At 41.6% G+C, this 27,317-nt stretch overlaps 1 protein-coding gene across 5 annotated transcripts in view; it reads left to right on the top strand.

The window, feature by feature from the left end:
* Gbf1 (golgi brefeldin A resistant guanine nucleotide exchange factor 1) overlaps positions 1 to 27,317 on the top strand; it is a 124,139-nt gene that overhangs the window by 4,163 nt on the left and 92,659 nt on the right. For all 5 annotated transcript variants that reach the window (XM_090346023.1, XM_090346022.1, XM_090346021.1 and 2 more), the window contains exons 2-3: positions 7,376 to 7,481; positions 11,201 to 11,267. In XM_090346023.1, the coding sequence (XP_090202149.1) occupies positions 7,386 to 7,481; positions 11,201 to 11,267 (163 nt within the window). In that variant the 5' untranslated portion in view covers positions 7,376 to 7,385. The remainder of the gene's footprint in view (positions 1 to 7,375; positions 7,482 to 11,200; positions 11,268 to 27,317) is intronic.

Here is a 27,317-nt window from a genome sequence, read left to right as displayed (position 1 = left end):
CACAGTTCTCAGAGTTCCACTACTATTTCACTGCCCTGTGTTCTAGAAATCAGAATGACTGCCACTTTTATATAATAACCTCATTGATAGAAAATTGGTGATGGCGGCTGTGGGTAACTAGAGAGGAAGAAGACACAGCTCCTGCCTTTGAAGAGATATTTTATTCATGGAACATTTGTTGGAAAGATCATCCTAGCTTTGGTGTGTCACTGCTAATTAATCACACTATCCCTGTGGATCAGTGTAACTGATTAGAAAGCTTCTGCTGTTGGGATCATGGTAGGGCTGTGATAAAGAAGACAGATACATATTTTACTTTTAGCCTGGTAGAAAATATATAAATGTTAATATGCTGCTGCTAATCTTTATTGTTTGCCTCTCTCTCTCTCCCTCCCTTCCCCTCTCCTTCTCCCCTTCCCCCTTCCTTTTCCTCTCCCCCTCTTCCCTCCTCTCCCCCTCTCCCCCTCTCCTTCTCTCTTTCTCTTCATCTCTCCCTCTCTCCCTTTCTCCCTTCTCCTTGGACTTTCTCAAGGCTAGAGCTCTACCACTTGAGCTTCAGCACCACTTCTGGCTTTTTCTCTATGTATGTGTTAATGTGGAATCAAACCCAGGTCTTCGTGCATGCTAGGCAAGCACTCTACCAGTACGCCAAACACCTGGTCCTGTTTCTCTTTTTCTATATTTCTTTTTTGGTTGGTCATGGGGCTTGAACTTTGGGTCTGGACACTGTCCCTGAGCTCTTTTGCCCAAGGCCACTGCTCTATTCCTTTGAGCCACAGTGCCACTTCCAGTTTTCTGGTGGTTAATTGGAGATAAGGGTCACAGATTTTCCTTCCTTTGCTGGCTTTGAACCTCAGTCCTCAGATCACAGCCTCCTGAATAGTTAGGATTACAGGCATGAGCCACAGTGCCTAGCTATTTTTGAATTTCTTTAGGGACAGATCTTGCTATGTAGGCCAGGGTGACTTTGAACTTCCAAACATCCTACCTGGTTCTGGGATTACAGACAGCAACTATTACACTTGACAGTCATTTAACTGAAAATATAATAGTGTGTTGCTTTGGAACACACTGTAATAGTGACCATGGAATTTTCTAAATATTGTGTTTGTTTTGTGCTGGTACTGGGTCTGAACTCAGGAATTGGGCACTGTCCTTTAGTTTAGTTCCCCCCCCTCCCCAGAGTATTCTATTGTTTAAGCCTCTAATTAAATACCCAAAAAGTCCAAAGTGGAGCTGTGGCTCAAGTGGTAGAATACTAGCCTTGAGCAGAAAAGCTCAAGGACAGTGCCCAGGCCTTGATTTAAAGGCCCAGTACCAGCATGGAGGAGGAGTCTCACAGACTTTCCCACCTGGGCTGGCTTGGAACCATGATTCTCAGATCTTAGCCTCCTAAGTAGCTAAGATGATAGAAGTAAGTCACCAGTGCTTGGAGTGACCGTGGAAATTTTTAATGATTTATTCCAATAGAACTAGAAGTGGTCATAAAAGAAATAGTACTATAAATGACCATGACCATGGAAGTACCATTATATAAACAAAAGTTACGAGTTCAAATGTCTTAATTCTCAAACAGGTAGTATGAATGAATGAAGTGAGTTAGGTGATAATATATAGGATATAGTGGAGTCTATAATGTATTGGAGAACTCATCCTTTTAAATGAGGCATTTACTAGTAAACAACAAACCAGTTATCATTTAGGCTGTGGGCATACACAGCCTAAATCTTAGTTTTCAGAAAATGATGACCTTTGATGGAGAAGATAGACTGGCTTTATGAGATTTAATCACTGCCTGCCAGATTTTTTTTTTTTTTTTTTGTCTGTCATGGGGCTTGAATTCTGGGCCTGGGTCATGGCTACCACCCTATCCCTTGAGCCTCAGCACCACTTCTGGTTTTCTGGTCATTAATTGGAGATTAGAGTTACATGGACTTTTGTGCCTGGGCTGGCTTTGAACTGAGATCCTCAAATTTCAGCCTCCTGAGAAGCTAGGATTACAAGCGTGAGCCACCGCGTCTGGCCTCCAGACAATTTTTTTCTTTATCCCACTCTGCCAGCTGTTATCTTTAAACCTGGGTTCAGGCTGGGAGTTTGGCCTAGTGGTAGAATGCTTTGCCTAGCATGCACGAAGACCCAGGTTCGATTCCTTGGTACCACATACATAGAAAAAGCCAGAAGTGGTGCTGAGTCTCAAGTGGTAGAGCTCTAGCCTTGAGAAGGTCCAAGGACAGTGCTCAGGCCCTGAGCTCAAGCCCAGGACTGGCAAAAAAAAAAAAAAAAAAAAAAATATATATATATATATATATATCTCCCCCCCCCCAAAAAAAAACAAACCTGGGTTCACTAAGTGGTTGAAAGATGAATAAGAATGGCCAGGAGTTTGGCCTAGTGGTAGAGTGCTTGCCTAACATGCACAAAGACCCGGGTTCGATTCCTTGGTATCATATACATAGAAAAAAAAAAGCTGGAAGTGGTGCTGAGGCTCAAGTGGTAGAGCTCTAACCTTGAGAAAGTCCAAGGACAGTGTTCAGGCCCTGAGCTCAAGCCCAGGACTGGCAAAAAAAAAAAAAAAAAAAAAAAAAAGGATGAATAAGAAAGAAGAGAGAAGCTTTGTTTCATTTTTTATCCCTGAGCTGAAAGGACAGCTTTGGACATATAAGTGGTTTGCCTTGAATATAGTTCTGGAGATAGTTTCAGAATCTCCATGGAGGGGGAAGATGACATTGCAGAGTTTTGGTTCACTAGTTATCTGATAGGCAGTTTTGGAAGACTTTTCTAATTGTGTCCTGTAGGGACACCAGCTTTTTTTCCTGATTTGTTATTCTCTACTCTTTAAGTAAATATTCTGAGTATAGTAAGTTTTTATTAGTTCAATAATTTTTTTTTGGGGGGGGGGCTTGGGCACTGTCCCTGACCTCTTCAGCTAAAGGCTACTGCCCTACCCTTGAGCCAAGCCCCAACTTCTTGTTTTCTAGAGGTTAATTGGAGATAAGGGTCTCAGATCCTTTTGTGCCCGGGGTTGGCTTTGAACCTTGATTTTCAGATCTCAGCCTCCTGAGTAGCTAGGATTACAAAGGTGAGCCACCATGCTGGGCCTTAGTTCAGTAATTCTTGGTCACTCACAACAAAGCACAAAACTGTGGTATGTTTTGGACATCTCTGGAAATGTTATAGCTTTTTATCTTTTTTTTTTTTTTTTTTTTTTTTGCCAGTCCTGGGCTTGAGCTCAGGGCCTGAGCACTGTCCTTGGACTTTCTCAAGGCTAGAGCTCTACCACTTGAGCCTCAGCACCACTTCGGGCTTTTTTCTATGTATGTGGTACCAAGGAATCGAACCCGGGTCTTCATGCATGCTAGGCAAGCACTTTAACCACTAGGCCAAACTCCTGGCTCCAGCTTTTTATCTGTAGCTCATCTCTGAGTTACTGAAGGAATTGAGGGAATTAAAAACTTTGGAAGGAGCTGGGCACATGGCCAGAGTTCAAACCCCATGACCAAAAAAAAAAAAGAGAAACCCCAGAACAAACTTTGGAAGGGCTTTATTGAGGGCAGCTAGACTCCCCTGTACCATATACCTTCTCAGAAAGCTTTTAACACTTTACTTGGTTTGCCAACTCTGTGCTAGGCACCAAAACATTATGAAAAATAAAACAAACAAAAATCTGAAGGAAAAACCAAACAAAACAAAAAACCCTGAGGCCCTTTCTTTGGAGAAATTGTTAGATGAAGGTTGTTTTTTTTTTTGTTTTGTTTTGTTTTTTGCCTTACTTGTGGTTGTGGGGCATGAACCCAAGTAGTATATAGCATGCCAACCAAGTGCTCTACTTCTGAGCTATATCCACAGCTCTAGAGAATCAAATTGCTACTTGGGTAAGAGAGGGCCTGTGAGTGTGAGTGTGTGACTGGGGTTTGAATTCAAGGCTTACTAGACTGAGCTTGCTAGACAGATGTTGTTCCCAGCCCAACTTGACAAAAAAATCTTCTTTTTCAGTACTGGGAATTGAAACACAGGGCCTGTACTTGCTAGGTAAGCTACTCTTACTACATTAGGTATGTCCCCAGCAGAAAACAATAAGCAATTAATTGGCTACTTAGTCTTAATGTTAATTTACTTGTTCATTCAGTATTTTTTTTTATTTTTTATTTTTATTTTTTGCCAGTCCTGGGCTTGAGCTCAGGGCCTGAGCACTATCCTTGGACTTTCTCAAGGCTAGAGCTCTACCACTTGAACCTCAGCACCACTTCTGGCTTTTTTCCATGTATGTGGTACCGAGGAATCGAACCCGGGTCTTCATGCATGCTAGGCAAGCACTCTACCACTAGGCCAAACTCACGGCCTCTCATTAAGTATTTTTTAAGTTGTTTTTCTTACTATGTCTCAAGTATTGAGGATAAAATGATAAACGCACCATGATCTCTTCTCCTGAAATACCCAGAGACTTGTGCTAGAGATAGACTAAACATAAATTGCTGGGCACTGGTCACTCACTAGCTATTTAGGAGGCTGAAATCTGAGGATCACAGTTTGAAGCCAGCCTGGGCATAAAAGTCTGTGACTCAGTTAACCAGCAAAAATCCCAGAAGTAAGGTTGTAGCTCAAGTAGTAGCCCTGGGCAAAAGAGATCAGGAACATCACCTAGACCCTGAGTTCAACCTCTGTGGCTGATCCTCCCCCACCAAAAAAAAAAAAAGGAAAAGAAACCTTTTTTTTTTTTTGGCAGTCCTGGGCTTGAGCTCAGGGCCTGAGGACTGTCCTTAGACTTTCTCAAGGATAGAACTCTATCACTTGAGCCTCAGCACCACTTCTGGCTTTTTCTAAGTATATGGTACCAAGGAATCGAACCCGGGTCTTTGTGCATGCTAGGCAAGCACTCTACCACTAGGCCAAACTCCCAGCCCGAAAACTTTTTTTTTTACTTGGCCAGTCCTGGGTTTGAGCTCAGGGCGTGAGCACTATCCTTGGACTTTCTCAAGGATAGAGGTCTACCACTTGAGCCTCAGCACCACTTTCGGCTTTTTTCTATGCATGTGGAACCGAGGAATCAAACCCTGGTCTTCGTGCATGCTAGGCAAGCACTCTACCACTAGGCCAAATTCCTGGCCCAAGAAAAAGAAAACTTCTAAGAGCAAATACTATCATAGAAATAGCATTTAATAAGCTTTAATAATATCCCATGTGCCATACTAGGTGCTTCATGGCTCCTTTAGGAGTCACAACAAACTGATAAGGAGGTTTTATCCTCATTTTACAATGATGAACTATAAAAACATGTCTCAAATAGGTTTAGACACTTGGTTAAGGAGTATAATTAAGTGTTAGAGCACACTGCTAGCATGTGCAAGGCTGTGAGTTCATACCCAACACTGGGGAAAAAGAGAAAAAAAAACTTGACTACTATCCTATAGGTAGAAACAGGGCTTTAGCCTTTTGCCTTTTCTTGACTCTAAAGCTTCTTATAGTTACTATGGTTTGTGATTCCTTTATTGACTTTTAAATGGAATTAGTAAGGCGGACAAGAATTGGAAAAAGCATTCAACACATAAAGAAAATAGCATGAACCAAGGTAAATATTCAGCAAAAATAATGACTTAAATAAACAGGTGCCGGTGGCTTAAGCCTGTAATCCTAGCTACTCAGGAGGCTGAGCTCTGAGGATCGTGGTTCAAAGCAAGTCTAGGCACTAAAAGTCCATGAGACTCTTATCTCTAATTAATCTAGTGGGAAGTGATGCTGTGGCTCAAGGATAGGGTGGTAGCCTTGAGCTGAAGAGCTCAGGGACAGCACCCAGGCCCAGAGTTCAAGCCCCACGATGGACCAAAAATTTTTTTTTATTTCAGCTGATTATGGTATTAAACATATGTAAATCCCTGTACTTGGGAAATGAGGTGCTAAGATAGGAAGTTTATAGTTCACTGAACTGATAGAACAAACCAACAAAACCAAGCAAATCATCATCAGTCTAAGGCTGCATTAAATGTATGTACTGTCTATTAATCCCCTTTCCCACTGTTACAATTTTTGTTTTTCTGAGATCTAGTTCTAGAAGAGGATTGCTAAGAAATAGGATATGAACATTAACATTATAGTATTATAACATTATAAGATAATGCCAAATTATTATCTAAACTGATTGTTTCAACTTAGATACACTTTAGCTGCTTAGTCTGCAGTTTTACCATCTCTTAATATGGTCAGGTTTTCCAGTCAATCTTATCCTCATCTTTCACTTTCCTTTCCTTTCCTAAGATTTATTATTTTTTGTATTATTTGCGGGATCTAAAATAATAACTCATAGTCTTATTTTATAATTTTCCTGATTATAAACAAAGTTAATCCTTTTTATTTGTATTTGTTTTTTACTTGTTTTGTTGCTCTCAGGTATATTTTCCTAGTTTTTTGAAAGAGAAATTGAGTATTTTTTTTTGCCAGTCCTGGGGCTTCAACTCAAGGCCTGAGTGCTATCCTTGGGCTTTCCTCAAAGCTAGCAATCTGCCACTTGAGCCACAGCACCACTTCCGGCTTTTTTATGTATGTGGTACCAAGGAATTGAACCCAGGTCTTTGTGCATGCTAGGCAAGTACTCTACCACTAGGCCAAACTTCCGACCCAAAATTGAGGTGTTTTTTTTTTTTTAAGTTTTTTTTTGAAATTGAAGGTTGTGGGGCTGGGAGTTGTATGTGAGGCATGCATGAATACCCAGGTTAGGTTCCTCAGTACCACATACATAGAAAAAGCCAGAAGTGATGCTGAGGCTCAAGTGGTAGTGTTCTGGCCTTGAGAAAAATCAGAGGACAGTGCTCAGGCCCTGAGCTTAAGCCCAGGACTGGCAAAATACGTAAGCTATTGAAGGTTTTTGAAGGGCTTGAACTCTGGGCCTGGGCGGTGTCCCTGAGCTCTTGTGCTCAAGGCTACCCCCACTTCCCATTTTCAGATGATTAATTGGAGATAAGAGTCTCAAGGCTTTGTAGTGCCAGGGCAGGCTTTGAAACTAGATCTTCAGATCTCAGTCTCTTGAGTAGCTAGGATTACAGGCATGAGCCACTGTGCCCAGCTTCTCATAGACTTTTTGGGCCTGGCCTGGCTTTGAACCATGATCCTCAGATCTTAGCCTCCTGAGTAGCTAGGATTATGTGCAACATTGATAATTTTTAAGTTGCATATTGAGCTACTTTCCTCTTCCAGATACTTTGAGGAAGGCTGGGTAATTGGACTCATAGCATAAAATGCACTCATATGTCTTAGTATTACAGATGGAAAAATCTGGGTTCTGAAAAGTTGTCATGTTTGTGACATTATTTAGGTTAAATGTGTATCCTCTGGACTTATGGATAATCAAATATTAACCAGTCTTTTCTCTTAACTCTCTTGGTAGGTTTGCCAGGATGGTGGATAAGAATATTTACATCATTCAAGGGGAGATTAACATTGTGGTTGGAGCTATCAAACGAAATGCCCGATGGAGCACTCATATACCACTGGTAAGTGGGGACTATGCAGATACCTTGGTTACTGAGTTGTTGTAGAGAAATTTTGTGTGATGGGTATGCGTGCTGGTACTAGAGCTTGAGCTCAGGACCTCATACTTGTGCTTGGCTTTTTGCCCTAGACTGACTACAGCTTGAACCACACTCCCACTTTGAGCTACTTGGGGGTTAGTTGAAGTTCAAAAGTCTTATGGACTTTACCCAACTTGCTTTAAACCTTGATCCTCTGATCTCAGCTTCCTGAGTTGCTTGGCTTACAGGCATGAGCTACAGCACCCAGCTTGTTATTTAGAATCTTGTGCTTGGTTAAAAGAGTAATCAAGTTCTTAGCAATAATGACGTAATAGGAATCAGAGTTGGTATTAAGAACACTTCTTTTATACCAGCTAACATCAAACTTACACTTTCCCCCCGCCCCCCCATGAGAAAGATACCATTCTTGTTATTATTTTACTTTAATTTTTTACTGGGGTTTGAACCCAGAGCCCCATCGTGAATGGTAGGTAAGAATTCTACCACTTGAGTCACTCTTCTAGTCTTTTTTTGCTTTTGTTATTTATTTATTTATATTTTCAGATAATTTTGGACCAAGATCCTCCTACTTATGCCTCCCATATACTTGTGATTAGAAGAATGAATTAGCCGTCATGCCTACCTTCTAGGCTTAGATGCTAACTTTTACTAACTTTGTCCATGTATAATTCTCTAGGTATGTGCTGGGCAATTACAGGGATGTGCCATCTTTCCTGGCATCTTCCATCATTTTATAAAAAGATCTAAGCTCATTATCCTAGCTACTCAGGAAGCTGAGATCTGAGGATCATGGTTCAAAGCCAGCCTGGGCACTAAAGTCTTGAGACTCTTATCTCCAATTAACCACCAGAAAACTGGAAGTGGTGCTGTGGCTCAAGGGTTAGGGTGGTAACCTTGAGCTGAAATGCTCAGGGACAGCGTCCAGGCCCAGAGTTCAAGCCCCAGATTAAAAAAAAAATAGCTCATAGGAATAGGTATTTGAGTTGGGCATTGATGGCTCATGCCTATAATCTTAGCTATTCAGAAGGCTGATATCTGAGGATCAAATATCCTTCCAGGGGAAGGAAAGTCCATTAGACTCTTCGGTGAAGCTGTGGCTCAAAGTGGTAAAGTGCCAGCCTTGAGCAAAAAAGCTCGGGGTGCTGGAATCTGGTGGCCTACGCTTGTTATCCTAGATTCTCAGGAAGCTGAAATGTGAGGATTGCAGTTCAAAGCCAGCCCCATCAGGAAAGTCTGAGAAATTCTTTTTTTTTTTTCCTTATCTTTTTTTGCCAGTCCTGAGGCTTAAACTCAGGGTCTAAGCACTGTCCTTGGGCTTTCTTAAGGCTAGAGTTCTACCAGTTGAGCCATAGCACCACCTCTGGCTTTTTCTATGTTAGGTGGTGCCAAGGAATGGAACCCAGGTCTTTGTGCATGCTTGGCAAGCACTCTACCACGAGGCCAAACTCCTGGCCCTCTGTGAGACTCTTATTGCCAGTTAACAGAAAAGCTTAGGGAGGGCCCAGGCCCTGAGTTCAAGCCTCATGATGGACAAAAACAAGCAGAAACAAAACAAAACAAAAAAAGCTTAGGGGCAGTGGCCACGCCCTGCGTTAAGCTCTACAACTGACAACAACAAAGTAGAGACTGTATTTGATTTATTGAAGCAACAGGCAAACTTTATGTATTTGGGATACCTTTAATATGCCCGAAAAATGTCAGATTTCTTATCTTCTAAGTTCTTTGCTATATAATCAGCTATTAAACTTATTTAAATAGTTGACTTATTGACACACAGAATACGCCTTTGTGATGCTGTTCATTATAGAATGTTCAGCAAATTTCCACATATAAAGCCAAACAGACAAATAAGATGTTTATCTGTTATAAAGTTGCCTTTTGTTGTTGTTGTTGCTGCTTGTGTATAAATGAGGATGTTTTTGTGTGTGCAGGTTCCAAGTTTGAAGTCAAGACCTGTGCTTTCATGGCTTTTTTGTTGTTGTTGTTGCTGCTGGGGCTTGAACATTTGGCTGGTTGCTACCCTTGAGCTCTTTTGCTCAAGGTTAGCACTCTACCAGTTGAGCCACAGTTCCACTTCCCCTTTTCTGTGGTTAAATGGAGATAAGAGTCTCACATACTTTGCTACCCAGGCTGGCTTCTGTCTGCAATCCTCAAATCTCAGTCTCTTGAATAGCTAGGATTGTGGGTATGAGCTTCCTGCACCTGGCTTTTCATGTTTTTTTTTTTTTTTAATTTTTTTTAATTTTTATTATGGCTGTCACTCTACCACTTGGGCCATGCTTCCAGTTCTGGCCTTTTGCTAGTTAATTGGAGAGAAGAATTTCTTGGATTTGTCTGCTAAGACTGACTTGCAACTGTAATCCTCAGATACCAACTTTCTTATTACTTAGGATTATAGGCATTAACCGCTGGTACGTGGCAACAATTTTTGGTATGATTATGTAGAACATTTTGACTTAGTATATAGAAACATAATGGTAAATGTGTATGTAATTTTGTGTGCTTATAAAAATGGATTGATTTAAAAGTAAATAGAATCAGGAATGCCTTTGAAGTAAATATCACATATGATGTGATCACATGAATATAAATATAATCACTTAATGAATATGAAGGAGAGGAGATAGAATGATATATAGGTATAAAAGGACTGGGAGTATGGTGATATGGATGGTTGGTAATGACGTAGATAAGTGTGAAAGGATTCACTTACCTGAATAGTTTCAAAGAATCTGAGAAAAGAGATTAAGAAACAGAAAGTTAGAAACTATGATTCTATTTTTGTGTGGGGGGGTGGGGGAGGGGGGTCATGGGGCTTGAACTCTGGGCCTGGGTGTTGTCCCTGAGCTCTTCAGCTCAAGGCTACTGCCCTACCCCTTGAGCCTCAGCCCCACTTCTATTTTTTTTCACAGAGGCTAATTGGAGATAAGAATTTAGGTTCTTTAGTGCCCAGGCTGGCTTTGAAAGTGATCCTCAAGATCTCAGCTTTCCTGAGTAGCTAAGATTACAGGCATGAGCCATTGCACCTGGCTTTTTTTTTTTTTTTGGCCAGTCCTGGGGCTTGAACTTAGTACCTGGGCACTGTCTTGGTTACATTTTGCTTAAGGCTAGTACTCTGCTACTTGAGCCACAGTGCCACTTCCAGCTTTTTCTATGTATGTGGTTCCAATTGAACCCAAGGCTTCATGATAGCCAAGCACTGCCCCTGGCCTTTTTTTGTTGTTGTTGTTGTTAGTTGTGGGGCTTGAACTCAGGGCTTGGGTTCTGTTACTGAGCTTTTTTGCTCATGGTGCCACTGGCTTCTAAGTTTCTTTGTGGTTTATGCCTGTCTATAATTGTAGCTACTCAGAAGGCTGAGATCTGAGGATTGCAGTTCAAAGCCAGCCTAGGCAAGAAAGTCTTAAGATTCCTCTCTCCATGAAACTATCAAAAAAGCCAGAAGTGGAATGTGGAACTGTGGCTCTAGTGGTAAGATCTAGCCTTCAGCACAGAAGCTCAAGAGATAGTGCCCTAAGCCCAGAGATCAAGCCCCAGGGCCAGCAGGGAGGAAAAGAAAACTTACCAGATTTTCTGGATTGATTCAGAGGGGGAAAAAATTCCTTTAGAACCCTTGAGTTATATTTTCTCTTGTGTTTTTTGGCTCAGTAACTCTTTTTATTTTTAACATGTGTATTCCATAGGATGAAGAGCGAGATCCTCTGCTGCATAGTTTCAGTCATCTAAAGGAAGTTTTAAACAGTATAACAGGTAAGTCTTCACATGTAGGTAAAGTTACTATTCTTCATAATAATATACAGTCGGGGTTGGAAATGCTGCTTAGTGTTAAGAGTGCTTGTCAGGCATGCATGAAGCCCTGGATTTGATTCCTCAATATCATATAACCAGAAAAAGCTGGATATGGTACTGTGGCTCAAGGCATAGAGTGTTAGAATACAGCAAAAGAAGCTCAGCCATAGTGCCCAGGCCCAGAGTTCAAGCCCCATGACCAAAAAAAAAAAAAAAAGTAATTGAGGGTCAGGAGTTTGGCCACGTGGTAGAGTGCTCGTCTAGCATACATGAAGACCCGGGTTCAATTCCTCAGTACCATATATGTGGAAAAAAGCCAGAAGTGGTGCTGTGGCTCAAGTGGTAGAGCCCTAGCCTTGAGAAAATCCAGGGATAGTGCTCAGGCCCTGAGTTCATGCCTAGTACTGGCAAAAAAAAGGAAAAAAAAAAGAAAAAAGAAAAAAAAAAGTAATTGAATTGATATATTATAGCAGTAGACAACTTTTGTAAAGGACCATATATAGTAAATATATTAGGGTTTTCAGATCATATCTATATTAGTTATTCAGCTCTATATTTGTTGCTCAGAACTAGTCACAAGTAGCACATATATGAATGAGTAATATGTTTTCTTTACAGAAAAGTTTGTAGGGGCTGGGAATATGGCCTAATGGTAGAGTGCTTGCCTAGCATGCATAAAGCCCCGGGTTCGATTCCTTGGTACCACATACACAGAAAAAGCCAGAAATGGTGCTGTCGCTCAAGTGGCAGAGCACTAGCCTTGAACAAAAAGTATCCAAGGACAGTGCCCAGGCCCTGAGTTCAAGCCCCAGGACTGGCAAAAACAAAACCAAACAAAATATACTGCCTAATTTGCCAGGCACAATGGCTCATGCCTGTAATCCTAGCTACTCAGGAGATTGGAGTTTCAAAGCCAGCCTGGGCACTAAAGAAGAGAGAGACTATCTCCATTTAACCTTTAGAAAAAAATTGGAAGTGGGGCTGAGGCTCAAGGGATAGGGCGGTAGCCTTGAGCTGAAGAGCTCAGGGACAGCGCCCAGGCTCAGAGTTCAAGCCCCATGACCCACCAAAAAAATCCCCAAAAAACACGGGCCCAGAGTTTGGCCTAGTGGTAGAGTGCTTGCCTGGCATGCACTAAGACCTGGGTTCTACTCCTTGGTACCACAACATAGCAAAAAGCTGGAAGTGGTGTTGTGGCTCATGTGGCAGAGCTCTAGCCTTGAGAAAAAGTCCAAGGACAGTGCTCAGGCCCTGAGTTCAAGCCCCATGACTGGCAAAAACAAACAAACAAAAAACAGAAAATAGAAAGAAAAATAGATTTGTAAGCTACATTTTATCCATAGGTACCCATAGGTATAAATTTTATAGCATCTAGTTTATTATAAATATTACTTTCATTTTTTTTCCCAGTCCTGGGGCTTTAACTCAGGGTCTGGGCATTTTCCTTGAGCTTTCTCAAGGCTGGTGCTCTACCACTTGAGCCTCAGCAACCACTTCCAGCTTTTTTTGTATATGGGGTACTGAGGAATTGAACCTGGGACTTTGTGTATGCTAGGCAAGCACCCTACTGGTAGGCTACACTCTCAGCCCTACTTTCATTCTTAATGATCTTTTAGTCTTCTTGTGTTCCTAGAATCTTTCATTCTTTAGTTTTTCTAGTCATAATAACCGCATATAGTATGTTTAGTATGTTTTTAGTACCTTTTTTATATTCATCAATAATCCCTTGAACTTTTGGACAGTCTTGTGTGTGTAAAGAGAAATAATGCAGGTATTGAACTTCCCACCACCCCTTTCCCCCGTTTCCTTTTTTGTTGTTGTTGTTGTTGTTGTTGCTAGTCCTGGGGGCTGTACTTCTTTTACTCAAGGCTAGCTCTCTACCACTTTGAACCACAGCAACACTTCTGATGTTCTCGTGGTTAATTGGAGATAAGTGTATCATGGGGACTTTCCTGCCCATGCTAGCTTTGAATTGTGATCCTCAGATCTCAACCTCCTGCTTAGCTAGGATGACAGGTATAAGCCACCATTGCCTTCAGTATTGTCCCCTCCCCCTCCTTTTTTTTTGTCGGTCAGGGGGCCTGAACTCTGGGCCTACGAGTTGTCCCTTAGCTCTTCAACTCAAGGCTAGCACTCTACCTCTTGAGCCACAGTGCCATTTCCTGTTTTCTGGTGGTTATTTGGAAATAAGAGTCTCATGGACTTCTGTGCCTGAGTTGGCTTTAAACTGTGGTCCTCAGATCTCAGCCTTCTGAGTTTTAAGGACAGAAAGTGTTTTAGCTGAGGTCATGTTGATCCTTGTGGGTGGAGTCAAAACTAGAATTTAGACCTTTAAAGCCTTTTCCCTGTTCTTCATTGCTTCTGCACAGTTAGAAGGGAAAATGAATACACAAACTACCTTACATTGTGTGTGGAAAAATGAGGGGAAAGAGGAAAGTCTCAATACCTATTCAGTTTTCAAGGAGGTAGAATGAAAGGGAAAGCTGCAGAGCCCAGGAATGCTGCTAGCTAGTGACATATTTCAGACAATAATTGTATATTGTTTAGCCTTTTGCAAATTAGATGAACAATTAAAAATTTCCTCCTTTTGTTAGAAATGTGTGAAAATATCCGTAGAAAATTTTCTTTATTTTCCTAAACATAGTGTGAAGTTGTTTTCTGTAGAGGAAAACATTTCAGTCATACAGCTTTGGAATTGTTCACCTGGAGCATCAAGTAGAGATGATAACTAGTTACCAGCGTTGATGCTTATGCCCTGTTACTGTAAATTACTTGGCTACTTGCACAGATTTTATTTCTTTTCTTTTTCTCTTTCTTTCTTTCTTCTTTTTTTTTTTGTCATACTTGGTTTGAACTCAGGAGGCTGGAACTTGTGCTTGCTCAGCTTGTTTACTTGCTTACTTGGTGTGCTCAGCTGGTGCTCCATCACTTGAGCCATATCTTTAGATCAACTTTTTCACTGGTTATTTTGGGGATAGTCTCATGTACTTTTCTGCACTATCTGTCCTCAAACTGAAGTTCTCTGGATCTCAGTCTCCTGAGTGGCTAGAATTACAGGTGCGAATTCATGGTTCCCAGCAGATTTTTTTGATCATGAGGCATGTACTCTGGGCCTGGTCACTGTCCCTGAGCTCTCAGCCCAAGGCTACTGTCCTACCCCTTGAGCCACAAAGCCACTCTGGTTTTCTGATGGATAATTGGAGATAAGAATCTCATGGAGGTCTGGGAGTTTGGCCTAGTGGTTAAAGTGCTTGTCTAGTATGCACAAAGACCTGGGTTCGATTCCTTGGTACCACATACACACAAAAAAGCCGGAAGTGGTGCTGAGGCTCAAGTGGTAGAGCTCTAGCCTTGAGAAAGTCCAAGGACAGTGCTCAGGCCCTGAGCTCAAGCCCAGGACTGGCAAAAAAAAAAAAAAAAAAAAAAAAAAAAAGAATCTCATGGAGGGGCCAGGAGTTTGGCCTCGTGGTTAAAGTGCTTGCCTAGCATGCACGAAGACCCGGGTTCGATTCCTCGGTACCACATATGTAGCAAAAAGCCAGAAGTGGTGCTGTGGCTCAAGTGGTAGAGCCCTAGCCTTGAGAAAATCCAGGGACAGTGCTCAGGCCCTGAGCCCAAGCCCAGGACTGGGGGAAAAAAAAAAAAAAAGAACCTCATGGACTTTATTGCCTGGGCTGGCTTTGAAATGCCATCCTCAGATCTCAGTAGCTAGGATTGTAGGCATGAGTCACGGTATTCAGCTTAATGTTAATTTTATTTATTCTTTTTTTTTTTTTTTTTTTTTTTTTGCCAGTCCTGGGCTTGAGCTCAGGGCCTGAGCACTGCCTTGGATTTTCTCAAGGCTAGAGCTCTACTACTTGAGCCACAGCACCACTTCTGGCTTTTTTCTATATGTGTGGTACCAAGGAATTGAACCTAGGTCTAGGCAAGCACTCTACCACCAGGCCAAACTCCCAGCCCACTTAAAGTTTATTTTTAACAGATAAAGCTCATATGTCCCAATTAGAAAATATAATGAGTGGAAATGTATAATTCTTTTTGGTGGGCTAGAATTCTATTATCTTTATATGAGACATTAAGAGGATTAAGTAAGTTTATAATTGGAAACACTTGGTAATGTTTCATACATAGTAAAGAATTGCTATTATAAGGGATTGGTAACATCCTAAAATGATTGAGGTCACTCTGGAGAACCCTGTTGGGCCTTTGAGCACTCTTCAGACCTTAAGGAGCTGAGTTGCTACTGTCCCAAACAGAGCCACATTTCTTGCCTGTCATCCAGGTAAGTCTATTTTTCCCCCTTGGTTGGTTAGATTTCAGCTTAATTTTACCTTGATTTTATCAGTTATAAGTGATGGAGTCCTAGTCTAAGAGTTGAGGTCTCTTTGGTATACCCTTGTAATGAGTATCTGTCCAAACTGTGTGATGCCTTAAGAGCTATCATAGTTGAGTCTGATGCCTATTTTTCTTATGTTCTTGGGTTAGGAATCCAGCCAGAATATCTGATGCTTGAAATAAACCAGGATGTGTTAAGTGGCCAGTTTGTCAGTGGTATATGAATGTAGTTGGAGCTGGGCGCTGGTGGCTCATGCTTTGTAATCCTAATTACTCAGGAGGCTGAGATTTAAGTATCATGATTCAAAGCCAGGCTGGGCACAAAAGTCTGTGAGACTCTTTTATCTTCAATTAACCACCAGAAAACCAGAAGTGGTGCTGTGGCTCAAGTGGTAGAGTGCTAGCCTGGAGCTGAAGAGCTCAGAGACAGTGCCCAGGCCCACAACCCTCCCCCCCCCCCCCAAAAAAAAAAGTATAGCTGGGTGTTGCTAAGCTTTCCTAAGAACTGAGGAATTGTTGTTTTCTAATGTCAGTAGCTATGACAGATGTTGAAATGGTGCTTTTCAAGGTTATCAATTTCTTTGAGTTTTAGCATATTACATGCTTAAGAAAATGACATTTATTTGCCCACTATGTAACATTTTACGAGTTTCAGATTGGTTCTGACAGTACTAGCTTCTGGGAGCAGGTTTTAGGGTCAGCTGCCCCTGTGGTCCTGGACACTACAGTCCATGACCAATTTCTTGTTTCTTCTATGGAAACCAACAGATTTTTCTGATTGGCAGTGTTCTGATTGGCAGTGTCAGGAGGACTGTTGGAAGCCTTTTAATGGTAGGAGGCTGGGAAAGCATTTTGAACTTTGAGAGAGAAAAGGAAGCGATTGTGTCTGTATTATGTGACTAGCTATGTTAGTCCACTTAAACTGGAGTAGGGCTGGCAACAACTCTAGCACTTCTACTGAGATGTAACTCATGAAACTCACTTGAGCTTGAGCCCATTTTTGCAAAAATTGTCCATACTTTTCTATGCTGTTCACCTAGAGTATGATGTTTGGAAATAGTAGTTCATTGGACATTTGTCAGTAAGCTCAAAGGACTTAGTTTCCTTTTCTTGTAAATAGAAGATCTTTTACATGTATAAGCACTACTACTCTGACATGGTACTATCTGATAATTATCAAGGAAGGAAGTTGTTATCTCCAGTAAGGTTGGCTTGAGATTCTAGTAAGGTTGAGATTCTTTTTTTTTTTTTTTTTGCCAGTCCTGGGTTTGGGCTCAGGGCCTGAGCACTGTCCCTGGATTTTCTCAAGGCTAGAGCTCTACCACTTGAGCCACAGCACCACTTCTGGCTTTCTGCTACGTATGTGGTACCGAGGAATCAAACCCGGGTCTTCATGCATGCTAGGCAAGCACTCTACCACTAGGCCGAACTCCCAGCCCCCAGTTTTGTTTTTTTTTTTTTTTTTGCCAGTCCTGGGCTTGGGTTCAGAGCCTAAGCACTGTCCCTGGATTTTCTCAAGGATAAAGCTCTACCGCTTGAGCCACAGCATCATTCCTGGCTTTTTTCTATGTATGTGGTACCAAGGAATCGAACCTGGGTCTTCATGCATACTATGCAAGCACTCTGTCAATAGGCCAAACTCCCAGCCCCATACCGGTTATGTGTCTTTGGAATATCTGTATGCTGACTTCATGTTTTATAGCATTTAGAGTAGTAGAATATTTGACTCTTTTTTTTTTTTTTTGGTACTGGGGATTGGACCCAGGATGTTGCACTTACTAGGCAAGTGCTTTGCCACTGAGTAGAGTAGTAGAATAATTGAATACCAATCTGAAAAGAAGGTTATGTATACTTGGGAAGAAAAAGGGTAAAACAAAGTTTATGCTGTGTGGTAGTGCATGTCTTTAATCCTAGCTCCGTGGCAGAGGCAGTAGGATTGTGAGTTTAAGGCCAACCTGGACAAAAATTAGTAAAACTCTATTTCAAACAAACAGCCTGAAAAGGCTGTGTGTATGTATGTGTGTTAAGTGACAGAGCACTCAACTAACAAGTGGGAGTTTTTGGATTCAATACCTAGTATTGCCTATTGTTATTTTGGATAAAATATACCATTAGTAAGAGAGACTTGGTTGCTTCCCTTCATTTGATCTTCAGGTCCTCTTAGAATCCTTTTAGGAGGTAATTCCAAAAATGTGTGCTTGTTAGGGCTGTAAGCGGTAGCATAATGTTCCCAGGCATTGTAATCTTAGCTACTCAGGAGGCTGAGACCTAAGGATCACGGTTCAAAGCCCAGGGAGGAAAGTTGTAAAACTTTTTTTTTTTTCTGCCAGTCGTGGGGCTTGAACTCTGTGCTGGGTGGCTGTCCCTGGGCTTTTTTTTTTTTTTTTTTTTTTTTTTTTTTGCCAGTCCTGGGCTTAAGCTCAGGGCCTGAGCACTTTCCTTGGACTTTCTCAAGACTAGAGCTCTACCACTTGAGCCTCAGCACCATTTCCGGCTTTTTTCTATGTATGTGGTACCAAGAAATCGAACCCCGGTCTTCTAGTCCAAACTCCCACCCCCCGGACTTCTTTTTGCTCAAGGCTAGTACTCTACCATTTGAGCAACTGTAATACTTTCTGCTTTTTCTGTGATTTATTGGCGATGAGTCTCATGAACTTTGCTGAGTTGTCTGGCTTCAAACTATCATCCTTAGATCTCAGCTCCATGAGTAGCTAGGATTCCAGGTATGAGCCACCAGCGCCTGGCTTGTCCCTAAGATGCTTATCTCCACTTAACCACTAGAAAACTAGAAGCCCTATGAGTGACCCTCCCCCAAAAAGTAGTACAGGGTTTCTCTTTTCTCTTTCTCTTTCTCTCTCTCTCTCTTTTTTTTTAGTCGTGGGGCTTGAACTCAGGGTATGAGCACTGTCCTTGGGCTTTTCTCAAGGCTAGCACTCTGCCACTTGAGCCACAGCACCACTTCCAGCTTTTTCTATGTATATGGTACCAAGGAATTGAACCCGGGTCTTTGTGCATGCTAGGCAAGCACTCTACCACTAGGCCAAACTCCCAGCCCCCACGGTTTCTTTTGAGGGTGGCAGAATGTTCTAGAATTAGAGAGTAGTGATGATTATACAACTCTGCAAGAAAACTATTGAATTGTGCACTTTACAAGGGCAATTCTATGATATGTGAAGAGTGTCTTACAGTGTTGCCTAGGCTGGTCTCAAATTTCTGAGCTCGTGATCCTCCTGTTTTAGTATCTTGAGTAGATAGGATCCTAGGCCTGTGGCAGTGCACTTAGCTTTATAGTTCAAATTTTTTGTTGTTATTTTGAGACAGGGTTTCGCTATGTAACCCAGGCTGACTTAGACCTGACTGTACAAGCTAGGTTGGCCTGGTCATAGTTGAAAATTTTGAAAAAGTATGTGTAGGCTCAGAGCTCTGGACAAAGCCTTGAGTGTAGTTGCTGCTTTGGACCCATTGCCCAGCAAAGGCAGCGTAAGGCTCAGTTCGGCCTCCTGGCCCAGTTTGTCCTTTTATGTCTCTCTCATTAACTCAGAGAAGCACATGGCTTTTATATTTAAATTTATTCAAGCTGTAATCTTTGACATTTGAGTTAGCTTTTAGTACAGTTTTGCATTTATAGTAATATATATTATGTATTTTCTCTATCCCCAAAGAATCCGTTTTAATCTTTTCCGGATGCAAATTTCAGGCTGTCTTGTCCCATCTTCCCTTTCTTGCTCTCTTTCCCCTCCCCCTACGGAGTGTGTTTGATCAGGTGTGGCAGGAATATCCACTGTCAAGCTGCGCCCTTTATATTAGTCAATATTATCCTTCTCCCCCCTCCCTGTCTGTCTGCCCCTTTGGGCTTTCCCAGTTGATTTATAATTTTGGAATTCTCATCGGAGTCTGTAATACAGTTTGTTCATTATTTAACCAAAACCTGTTTAATGAGCAGAGAGAGGCAATGTAAATGTTAGGCATGTTGCAGTGATGTACCTTTGTGCTTCTCAGAACTGGTGGGTAGTTAACTCTGTGTTGCCTGCAGGGCTGGGGTATCCTGGGTTTGGGGGTAAAAGGGTCATTGCCTCTCCCATATACTGCCCAGGCTCTACCGTGGGTTTAGATTATGAGGGTACCTTTTCTTTCATTCTGTGGGGCTCTTGCATATTGGACTGTTACGGTCAGTTTCGTAGATAGAGACTGTGATAGGTGTACATGGAATAGAGGCATGGAAAGGAAAGCAGAATCTCCATCTAAATTTTTGTTTTGTTTTGTTGGTGGCATACCCTGGGGCTTGAATTCAGAGCGTGAGTGCTGCCCTTGAGCTTCTTTATGCTCAAGGCTAGCGCACTCTACCGCTTGAATTGGCATCTCTGCTTCCAGCTTTTTGGTAGTTTATTGACACTAAGAGTCTCATGGACTTCCTTGCCTAGACTGGCTTCAAACTGTCATCCTCAAATCTCAGCCTCCTGAGTAGCTAGGATTACAAGCATGAGCTGCTGGTATCCCCAGCTTTGATCCAAGTTTTGATTTTAGGTCTGAATAGAGCAGATGGTTGAGAAGAATGATTCTTACTGACATGATCTATGGTCCTTGGTCATTTAGTTCCTAGGTGAGATAATTCCTTGCAAATCTTAATACCTTCATCTGCTGCAGCTTTATGGAATGAGTTTTGGCCAATTGTGATTTTTGATATTTGAGTGTTTGTTTTTTTCCCCTGCCCTGTGATCTTAAAGTCTAGATTTTTATGAAGAGATTTTTTTTTTCCTTCTAGAACATTTTTGGTTCACAGCCCAAAGAGAAGAACATTTTAATAGCCCTAGTCTTCACTTATGGGATTTTCTCTTTCTCTCTTTTTTTTTTTTTTTTTTTTTTTTTGCCAGTCCTGGGCTTGAGCTCAGGGCCTGAGCCCTGTCTTTGGACTTTCTCAAGGCTAGAGCTCTACCACTTGAGCCTCAGCACCACTTCTGGCTTTTTTCTATGTATGTGGTACGGAGGAATCGAACCCGGGTCTTCATGCATGCTAGGCAAGCACTCTACCACTAGGCCAAACTCCCAGCTCCTCTCTCTGTCTTTCTTTCTTACTCTCCTGTTACTGTTTGTTGGAGAATTGAACTCATGGTCCTGGGTTCTTAGCTGGGATTTTGACCCACACAGCACTATTTCCTATTTTTCTGGTGGTTAATGGAGATAAGTGTCTAATAAGGATTTTCCTGCCCAGGTTTACTTTTAGCCATGATCCTCAGTTCTCAAGTTCTTGTTGAGATTACGGGCATGAAACACTGGCATCTGGCTATACATTTTTTTTTGGGGGGGGGTCATAGGATTTGAACTTCGGGCCTGGGCACTGTCCCTGAGCTCTTTAGCTCAAGGCTACTGCCCTCCCACTTGAGCCACAGCTGTACTTCCAGTTAATTAGAGATGCACGGACCTTGGTGTCTGGGCTGGCTTTGAACCTCGATCCTTAGATCTTAGCTTCCTGAGTAGCTAGAATTTATAGGTGTGAGCCACCACGCCCAGCTATACTTTTCTTTCTTTCTTTTTTTTTTTTTAAGTGAAATTCATAGTATTTTATCCACTGGACTTACAAGATTGGTATCCACTGGACTTACAAGATTGGTAGCGGTATCTGAACATTCCAAAGCTAATATTTGTGGCCTCTATTCTATCGTATATTATCTATCAGATATGAAATAATGACAGTGAGTGAAGGCAATATGATGCCATAAGTTTTTATTTTTTATTTTTATTTATTTATTTTTTTTGCCAGTCCTGGGCTTGAGCTGAGGGCCTGAGCACTGTCCTTGGACTTTCTCAAGGCTAGAGCTCTACCACTTGAGCCTCAGCACCACTTCTGGCTTTTTTCTATGTATGTGGTACCGAGGAATCGAACCTGGGTCTTCATGCATGCTAGGCAAGCACTTTAACCACTAGGCCAAACTCCCGGCCTAAGTTTTTATTTTTAATTTTAAGAATTATCTTTGGGCTGGGCACAGTGGTTCATGTTTGTAATCCTAGGTACTCAAGAGGCTGAGATCTCAGGATCTCAGCTCAAAGCCAGCCTGGGCACTGAAAAGTACGTGAGACCCTTATCTGCAATTAATCACCAGAAGACCAGAAGTGGCACTGTGGCTAAAGGGGCAGTAGCCTTGAGCTGGAGAGCTCAGAGACAGCACCCAGGCCCAGAGTTAAAGTCCCACAACTGACAAAAAAAAAATTATCTTTGGTTTGGGAGTGTGGCCTAAAGTTAGAATGTTCACCTAGGATGCATGAAGCCCTGGGTTCAATTCCTTGGTACCACATATACAGGAAAAGCCTGAAGTGGTACTGTGGCTCAAATGGTAGAGCACTAGCCTTGAGGAAAGCCCAAGAACAGTGCTCAGGTCCTGAGTTCAAGATCCAGGGCTGGCCAAAATAAATAAACAAATAAATAAAAATAAAAAATGTATCTTTCAGTGGTTATACAATAGTATTTCAATTCAACTAATCATTTTTAAAATACAATGCATCTTGATTAATGTCACTCCTTCCTCTGTTCTCCCTTATCCTTTCCAACTTTATTTGTATCATTAGGTTACCTTCCTTCCTTCTTTCCTTCCTTCCTTATTTTTTCTCTTCTTTCCCTCTCTCTCTCTTTTAATGGTCCTGGGGCTTGGACTCAGAGCCCTGATACTGTCCCTGAGGTTTCTTTTCTTTTTTTTTTTTCCTCAAGGCTATTACTTGAGCACTTTAGCCACTACTTTACTTTTAGCTTTTTGGTAGTTGATTGGAATCAACAATCTCAAGGACTTTCCTGCCCCAGCTGTATTTGAACTGTGATCCTCACCTCTCAGTCTCCTAAAAATTTAGGCTTAGAGGTGTAAGCCACCAGTTACATATATGCATATATGTACATACATATATATATAGACACTTAGTTATATATATTCTTTGGTTTTCCCATAGGAATTTAATTATTTCCGGAGATATCAATGGATTGCATAAAACAATTCTACGGGATTGGATTTTTTTTTTTTTTTTACTGAATTCATTGGAATAATAAGAAATGACATGTTCCAGCATAAGAGGGAGGAATAGGTGCCAGGAGGAAGTAAATGTGTTAGAAGTTCATTTAAATATCATTTATCTTGGACATACCTGTAAGATACAATTTGTTTCAAGTTTTATGAATTCTGAATCTAAGCTAGAAGGTTTGGGTATATCTGACCTACAGAGGTTTGTAGAGAATCTTTAAACAGAGTTCAAGCCAACTTGGGCAGAACTATGACTTGTCTGGACTAGGCCTCTTAGAATTAGCCTGGGAGCCAGGTGTGGTGGCTCACACCTGAAATCCTAGTACTTGTGAAGTTGAGACTTGGAATGCAAGCAAGTTGAGCCCAGGAATACAAGCAAAACCTCTGCTCAGTTAATAACTGGGCATGGTTTCTGCACCTGTTGTTGCAGCTGCATTGGAGGCTGAGATTGGGAAGATTGCATTCCAGTCTAGCTTGGGCAGAAAAATTTGCCAGATTCCCATCTTAGTGTAAAGAAGCTGGGCATCATGGCACCGCCTGTCATCCCAGCAATGATGAGAAGCCCTAAAATAGACACAGTCCACGTGTGTGTACGCACACACCTAGGCAGGAAATTAGGTTCTATCTCAATAACAACCAGAGCATAAGAGAGTGATAGAGGAGATAAAAATGATCAGGAACATTGAAACACCCTTAGTACAACTAATGCGTGCTTAAAAAAAGAGGATTGGAGATACTGTTCAGTTGTAGAGCACCGGAGCAAGCAGGAGGCCCTTAAGTTCAAACCCTAATACCACAAAGAAAAAAGAGAGGGAGAGAGAGAGTGAAATAGGAAGGGAGAGAGAGAAACAGCTACTGAAGTTGAAGTTGAAAGGAAAATACTTGAGAATGTCTCATATGTCATGTTTTATTTGGAAAATCAAGAGGGATGTGGAAAAAAAGACTTGAGTAGTCACTGTCAAAAAAGACTAAGTAATGTTCACTCTATGCTTATCATCCAAGCAGTTGGCAAAGGTAGGAGGATCACTGACTTCTTACTAGCATGGGCTACATAGTAAGACTTTGTCAGAAACAAAACAAATGTATATTTTTAAAAATCTGTGAGAGTCATCATTTCCTATATTATTTGAAGACATACCTCCACTTTTTCTACAGATAGCTGTTGTGTGGGGAGTAGTTATTGTTATTATTGGTCATGGGACTTGAACTCTGGGCCTGGGCACTGTCCCTGAGCTCTTCAGCTCAAGGCTACAACCCTACCCCTGGAGCCACATCACCACTTCCAGTTTTCTAGAGGTTAATTGGACATAAGAGTCTCTTAATGCCTGGGCTGGCTTTGAACGGCAGTCTTCAGATCTCAGTCTCCTGAGTAGGATTACAGGCATGAGCCCCTGTGCCCAGCTTTCTTTGTTCATTAGTGTAAGTTATACTGGGTGGTTTTGTTGTCATTTCTTTATACTGGAGCTTTCCCCAAAAGATCCCTAAACCTTTCTCATCTGACACTTTTGAACTAAAAGGGTTTTCCAAATATTTGTTTGTATTCAAAATTAGTGTAAATTCTTGAGAAAAAACATCTCTACCTCCTAGTCTGGTTTCTCATGGGTCCACCTCTCCCTTTTTCTCACCCAAACATATAGATACACTTAGCCATTACTAGTCTGCTTGTTGGGAGGGGGGCACATTTTCCACTACATCTATTAGATGGGAGTTGTGAAAAGAGAGAAAGGGCATTCTTTTTGTGTGTTTATGTACTAGTCTTGGTGTTTGATTTCAGAGTCTGGGTGCTGCTGTTCCTGAGCTTTTTTGCCCGATAGTGTTCTACCACTTGAATCACAGGTCTGCTTCTGGCTTTTAAGTGGTAATTGGAGGTAAGAGTCTCAGACTTTCCTGCCTGGGCTGGCTCTTAGCTGCGATCCTCAGATCTCTGCCTTCTGAGTAGTTAGGATTAGGATTACATGCATGAGCCATCAGTGCCCAGAAAAAAAGGTATTCTTTTTTTTTTTTTTTTTTAAAGGTATTCTTAATTGCTTAACTCTCGGAAACAGCAAAGGAACCTATTACCACAGAAGTTAGAGGGGCAATAGAGCAGTATGGTCTGTAGTAGGTTCAGATTTGCCTGGGTTGATGTCATTGCCTTTTTCTTTTTTAGCAAAACTATCCCTGAAGGTCTAAAGGTCTGAAACTTTTCTCTAAGTATTATGTTCAACTTTCTGTAACATCAGTTGAGTAAGAAGAAGGAAATTGAGCTGCTGTTTTGTTTTTAACAAAGAAGCAGGCAGAGTTATTTTCTTTTTCATCCACTCAAACTCAGGACAAATGCTGTAATGGGTTTCAGAGGAAGCCAAATGCTTGAAGAGATTAGACGTATAGGAAAGATAGTTAACAGTTAGTCTTAGCCTTGCCCCCTCCAACTACCTTCCCCCCTGGAGCTTGTGCTCTGGGCCTACCTCTCTGGCTTGGTGTATTTTGTTCAGTTGGTCTACTATTTGAGTCACACCTCCACTTCGGCCTTTTGTTGACTAATTGGAGATAGGAGTGTTACAGACTTTTCTTCTCAGGCTGGCTTCTAACCTTCATTTTCATAGATACTGAATTGATGATCATAGTTTCTGCAGTGATATATTGAATATGTTTATGGAAAGGACTGTGTACATTGTTTTTTTTGTTTATTTGTTTTTGTTTTTATTTTTGCTTTTCTTCTGGTATTTATTATAGTCTGGTATAGAGCAGAATACTGATTAGCTTATTTATTTATTTATTTTTGATTGGTCACAGGCTTGAACTCTGGGCTTGGGTGTTGTCCCTAAGCTCTTCACCTCAAGGCTACTGCCCTAACCCTTGAGCACAGTGCCACTTCAGGTTTCCTGGTGGTTACTTAGAGATAAGAGTCTCATGGACTTTAGTGCCCAGGCTGGCTTTGTACCTTAATCCTCAGGTCTAAGCCGCCTGAGTAGCTAGGATTGCAGGCGTGAGCCACTGTGCCAGCTGATTAGCTTATTTCACCTTAGATCATCTCATTATGAAAGCATGGTACAGAGGGAGCAGTGTTTATATTATACTCTCAGATAAGATGCTCCTCACCAGTTTGGGGAGCTTTGCTCTTTTCCTTTGTTCTTTTTAGTTCCTTTACAGCTCAGATGGACAAGCACTCCTGGCTGCCTGTTGACTGGCTTCTAATTAAATGTTTCTTCTGTAATACCAGCTTTCTGTTACCCCTGTTACCATTGTAGGTCTAGTTATGAAGGGCTGCCACATGTGCACACATCGTAACTGACTCCTCCTTGTTCCATGCTTATTGAGCAATTACTTGCTGCATTGTGGAACTCACATTATTGCCTTGTGTTTCTGGCCCAGTGTGAAGTGGGGGCATCCAGGAAGTGGCCTCATAGACTGTACATCAGAGGACAATAAATTGCCATTTGATTTGGTGGAAAGACAAGGCCAGATGTAGTGTGGGAGCAAGTTTCTGCAGTCAGCCATGCAGCTTGCCTCCAGGTGTCCTGGAAAACAGCTTGAGAACCAGAGGGTAAGGGTAGTTAGGGACATTAATTAGTTGAGGAAAAGGTTCAAAAAGATTTCAATGTTATCTGGGATGGATCCGGGATTAAGGGAAAAAATCCTTTAAAATTATAGTTAATTATAATCAGGTAATGAGTACATTTCTTTTTTGGACAATGTCATTTCTTCCTTTGCTATCTCCCAGTTTTTCCCTTCTGTCTACTCACAAAATAAATATCTTTTCTTGAACTATGGGCCTGGACATTGTCCCTGAACTCTTCAGCTCAAGGATACCATCCTACCTCTTGAGCCAGAATGCTACTTCTGGTCTTCTGGTGATTAATTGGAGATAAGAGTCTCAGGGAACTTTTTAGTGCCTGGGATGACTTTGAACCATGATCCTCAGATCTCAGCCTCCTGAGTAGCTAGGATTACAGGCATAAGTCACCACACCTGGCTAATATATACATTTGTAAGATTGTAGAGCAAGACAATTCTAGTGTGTGTGTGTGTGTGTGTGTGTGTGTGTGTGTGTGTGTGTGTGTGTATGGTACTAAAGCTTGAGCTCTTAGCCTTGTACCTTTACTCATTTTTTTTTTTTTTTTTTTTTTTTGCCAGTCCTGGGCTTGAGCTCAGGGCCTGATCACTGTCCTTGGACTTTCTCAAGGCTAGAGCTCTACCACTTAAGCCTCAGCACCACTTCCGCCTTTTTTTTTTTCTATGTGTGTGGTACCAAAGAATTGAACCTGGGTCTTTGTGCATGCTAGGCAAGCACTCCTGGCCCACCTTTACTCTTTTTGTTCAAGACTGGAACTCTACCACTTGAGTCATGCCTTCTTCTGGCTGTATGATTTTTTTTTTTCATAAGTTTATTCTTCTTGGATTGGGAGTTTGGCCTAGTGGTGGTAGAGTGGCTTGCCTAGCATGCACGAAGACCTGGGTTCGATTCCTCAGTACCACATACATAGAAAAAGGCCTTGTGAAACTACAAGTACAATGCTCAAGCCCTGAGCCCAAGCCCAGGACTGACTGGCAAAAAAAAAAAGGTTTATTCTTCTCTTTGAGCAAACAGCACTGAGCTACAAACCCTGGCGATGAATTGACTAAAAAGTTAGTACTGAGATTGTTTTATGACTCCTGTGGACTTTTCATTAGTTAATTAGGATGTCATGTTGAT

Source organism: Megascapheus bottae, chromosome 15 (assembly GCF_031878675.1).
Source record: "Megascapheus bottae isolate mThoBot1 chromosome 15, mThoBot2.hap1, whole genome shotgun sequence".
Lineage (NCBI taxonomy): Eukaryota > Metazoa > Chordata > Mammalia > Rodentia > Geomyidae > Megascapheus > Megascapheus bottae.
The sequence above is the reverse complement of the archived record's forward strand: the minus strand, read 5'-3'. Positions and strand labels throughout refer to the sequence as shown.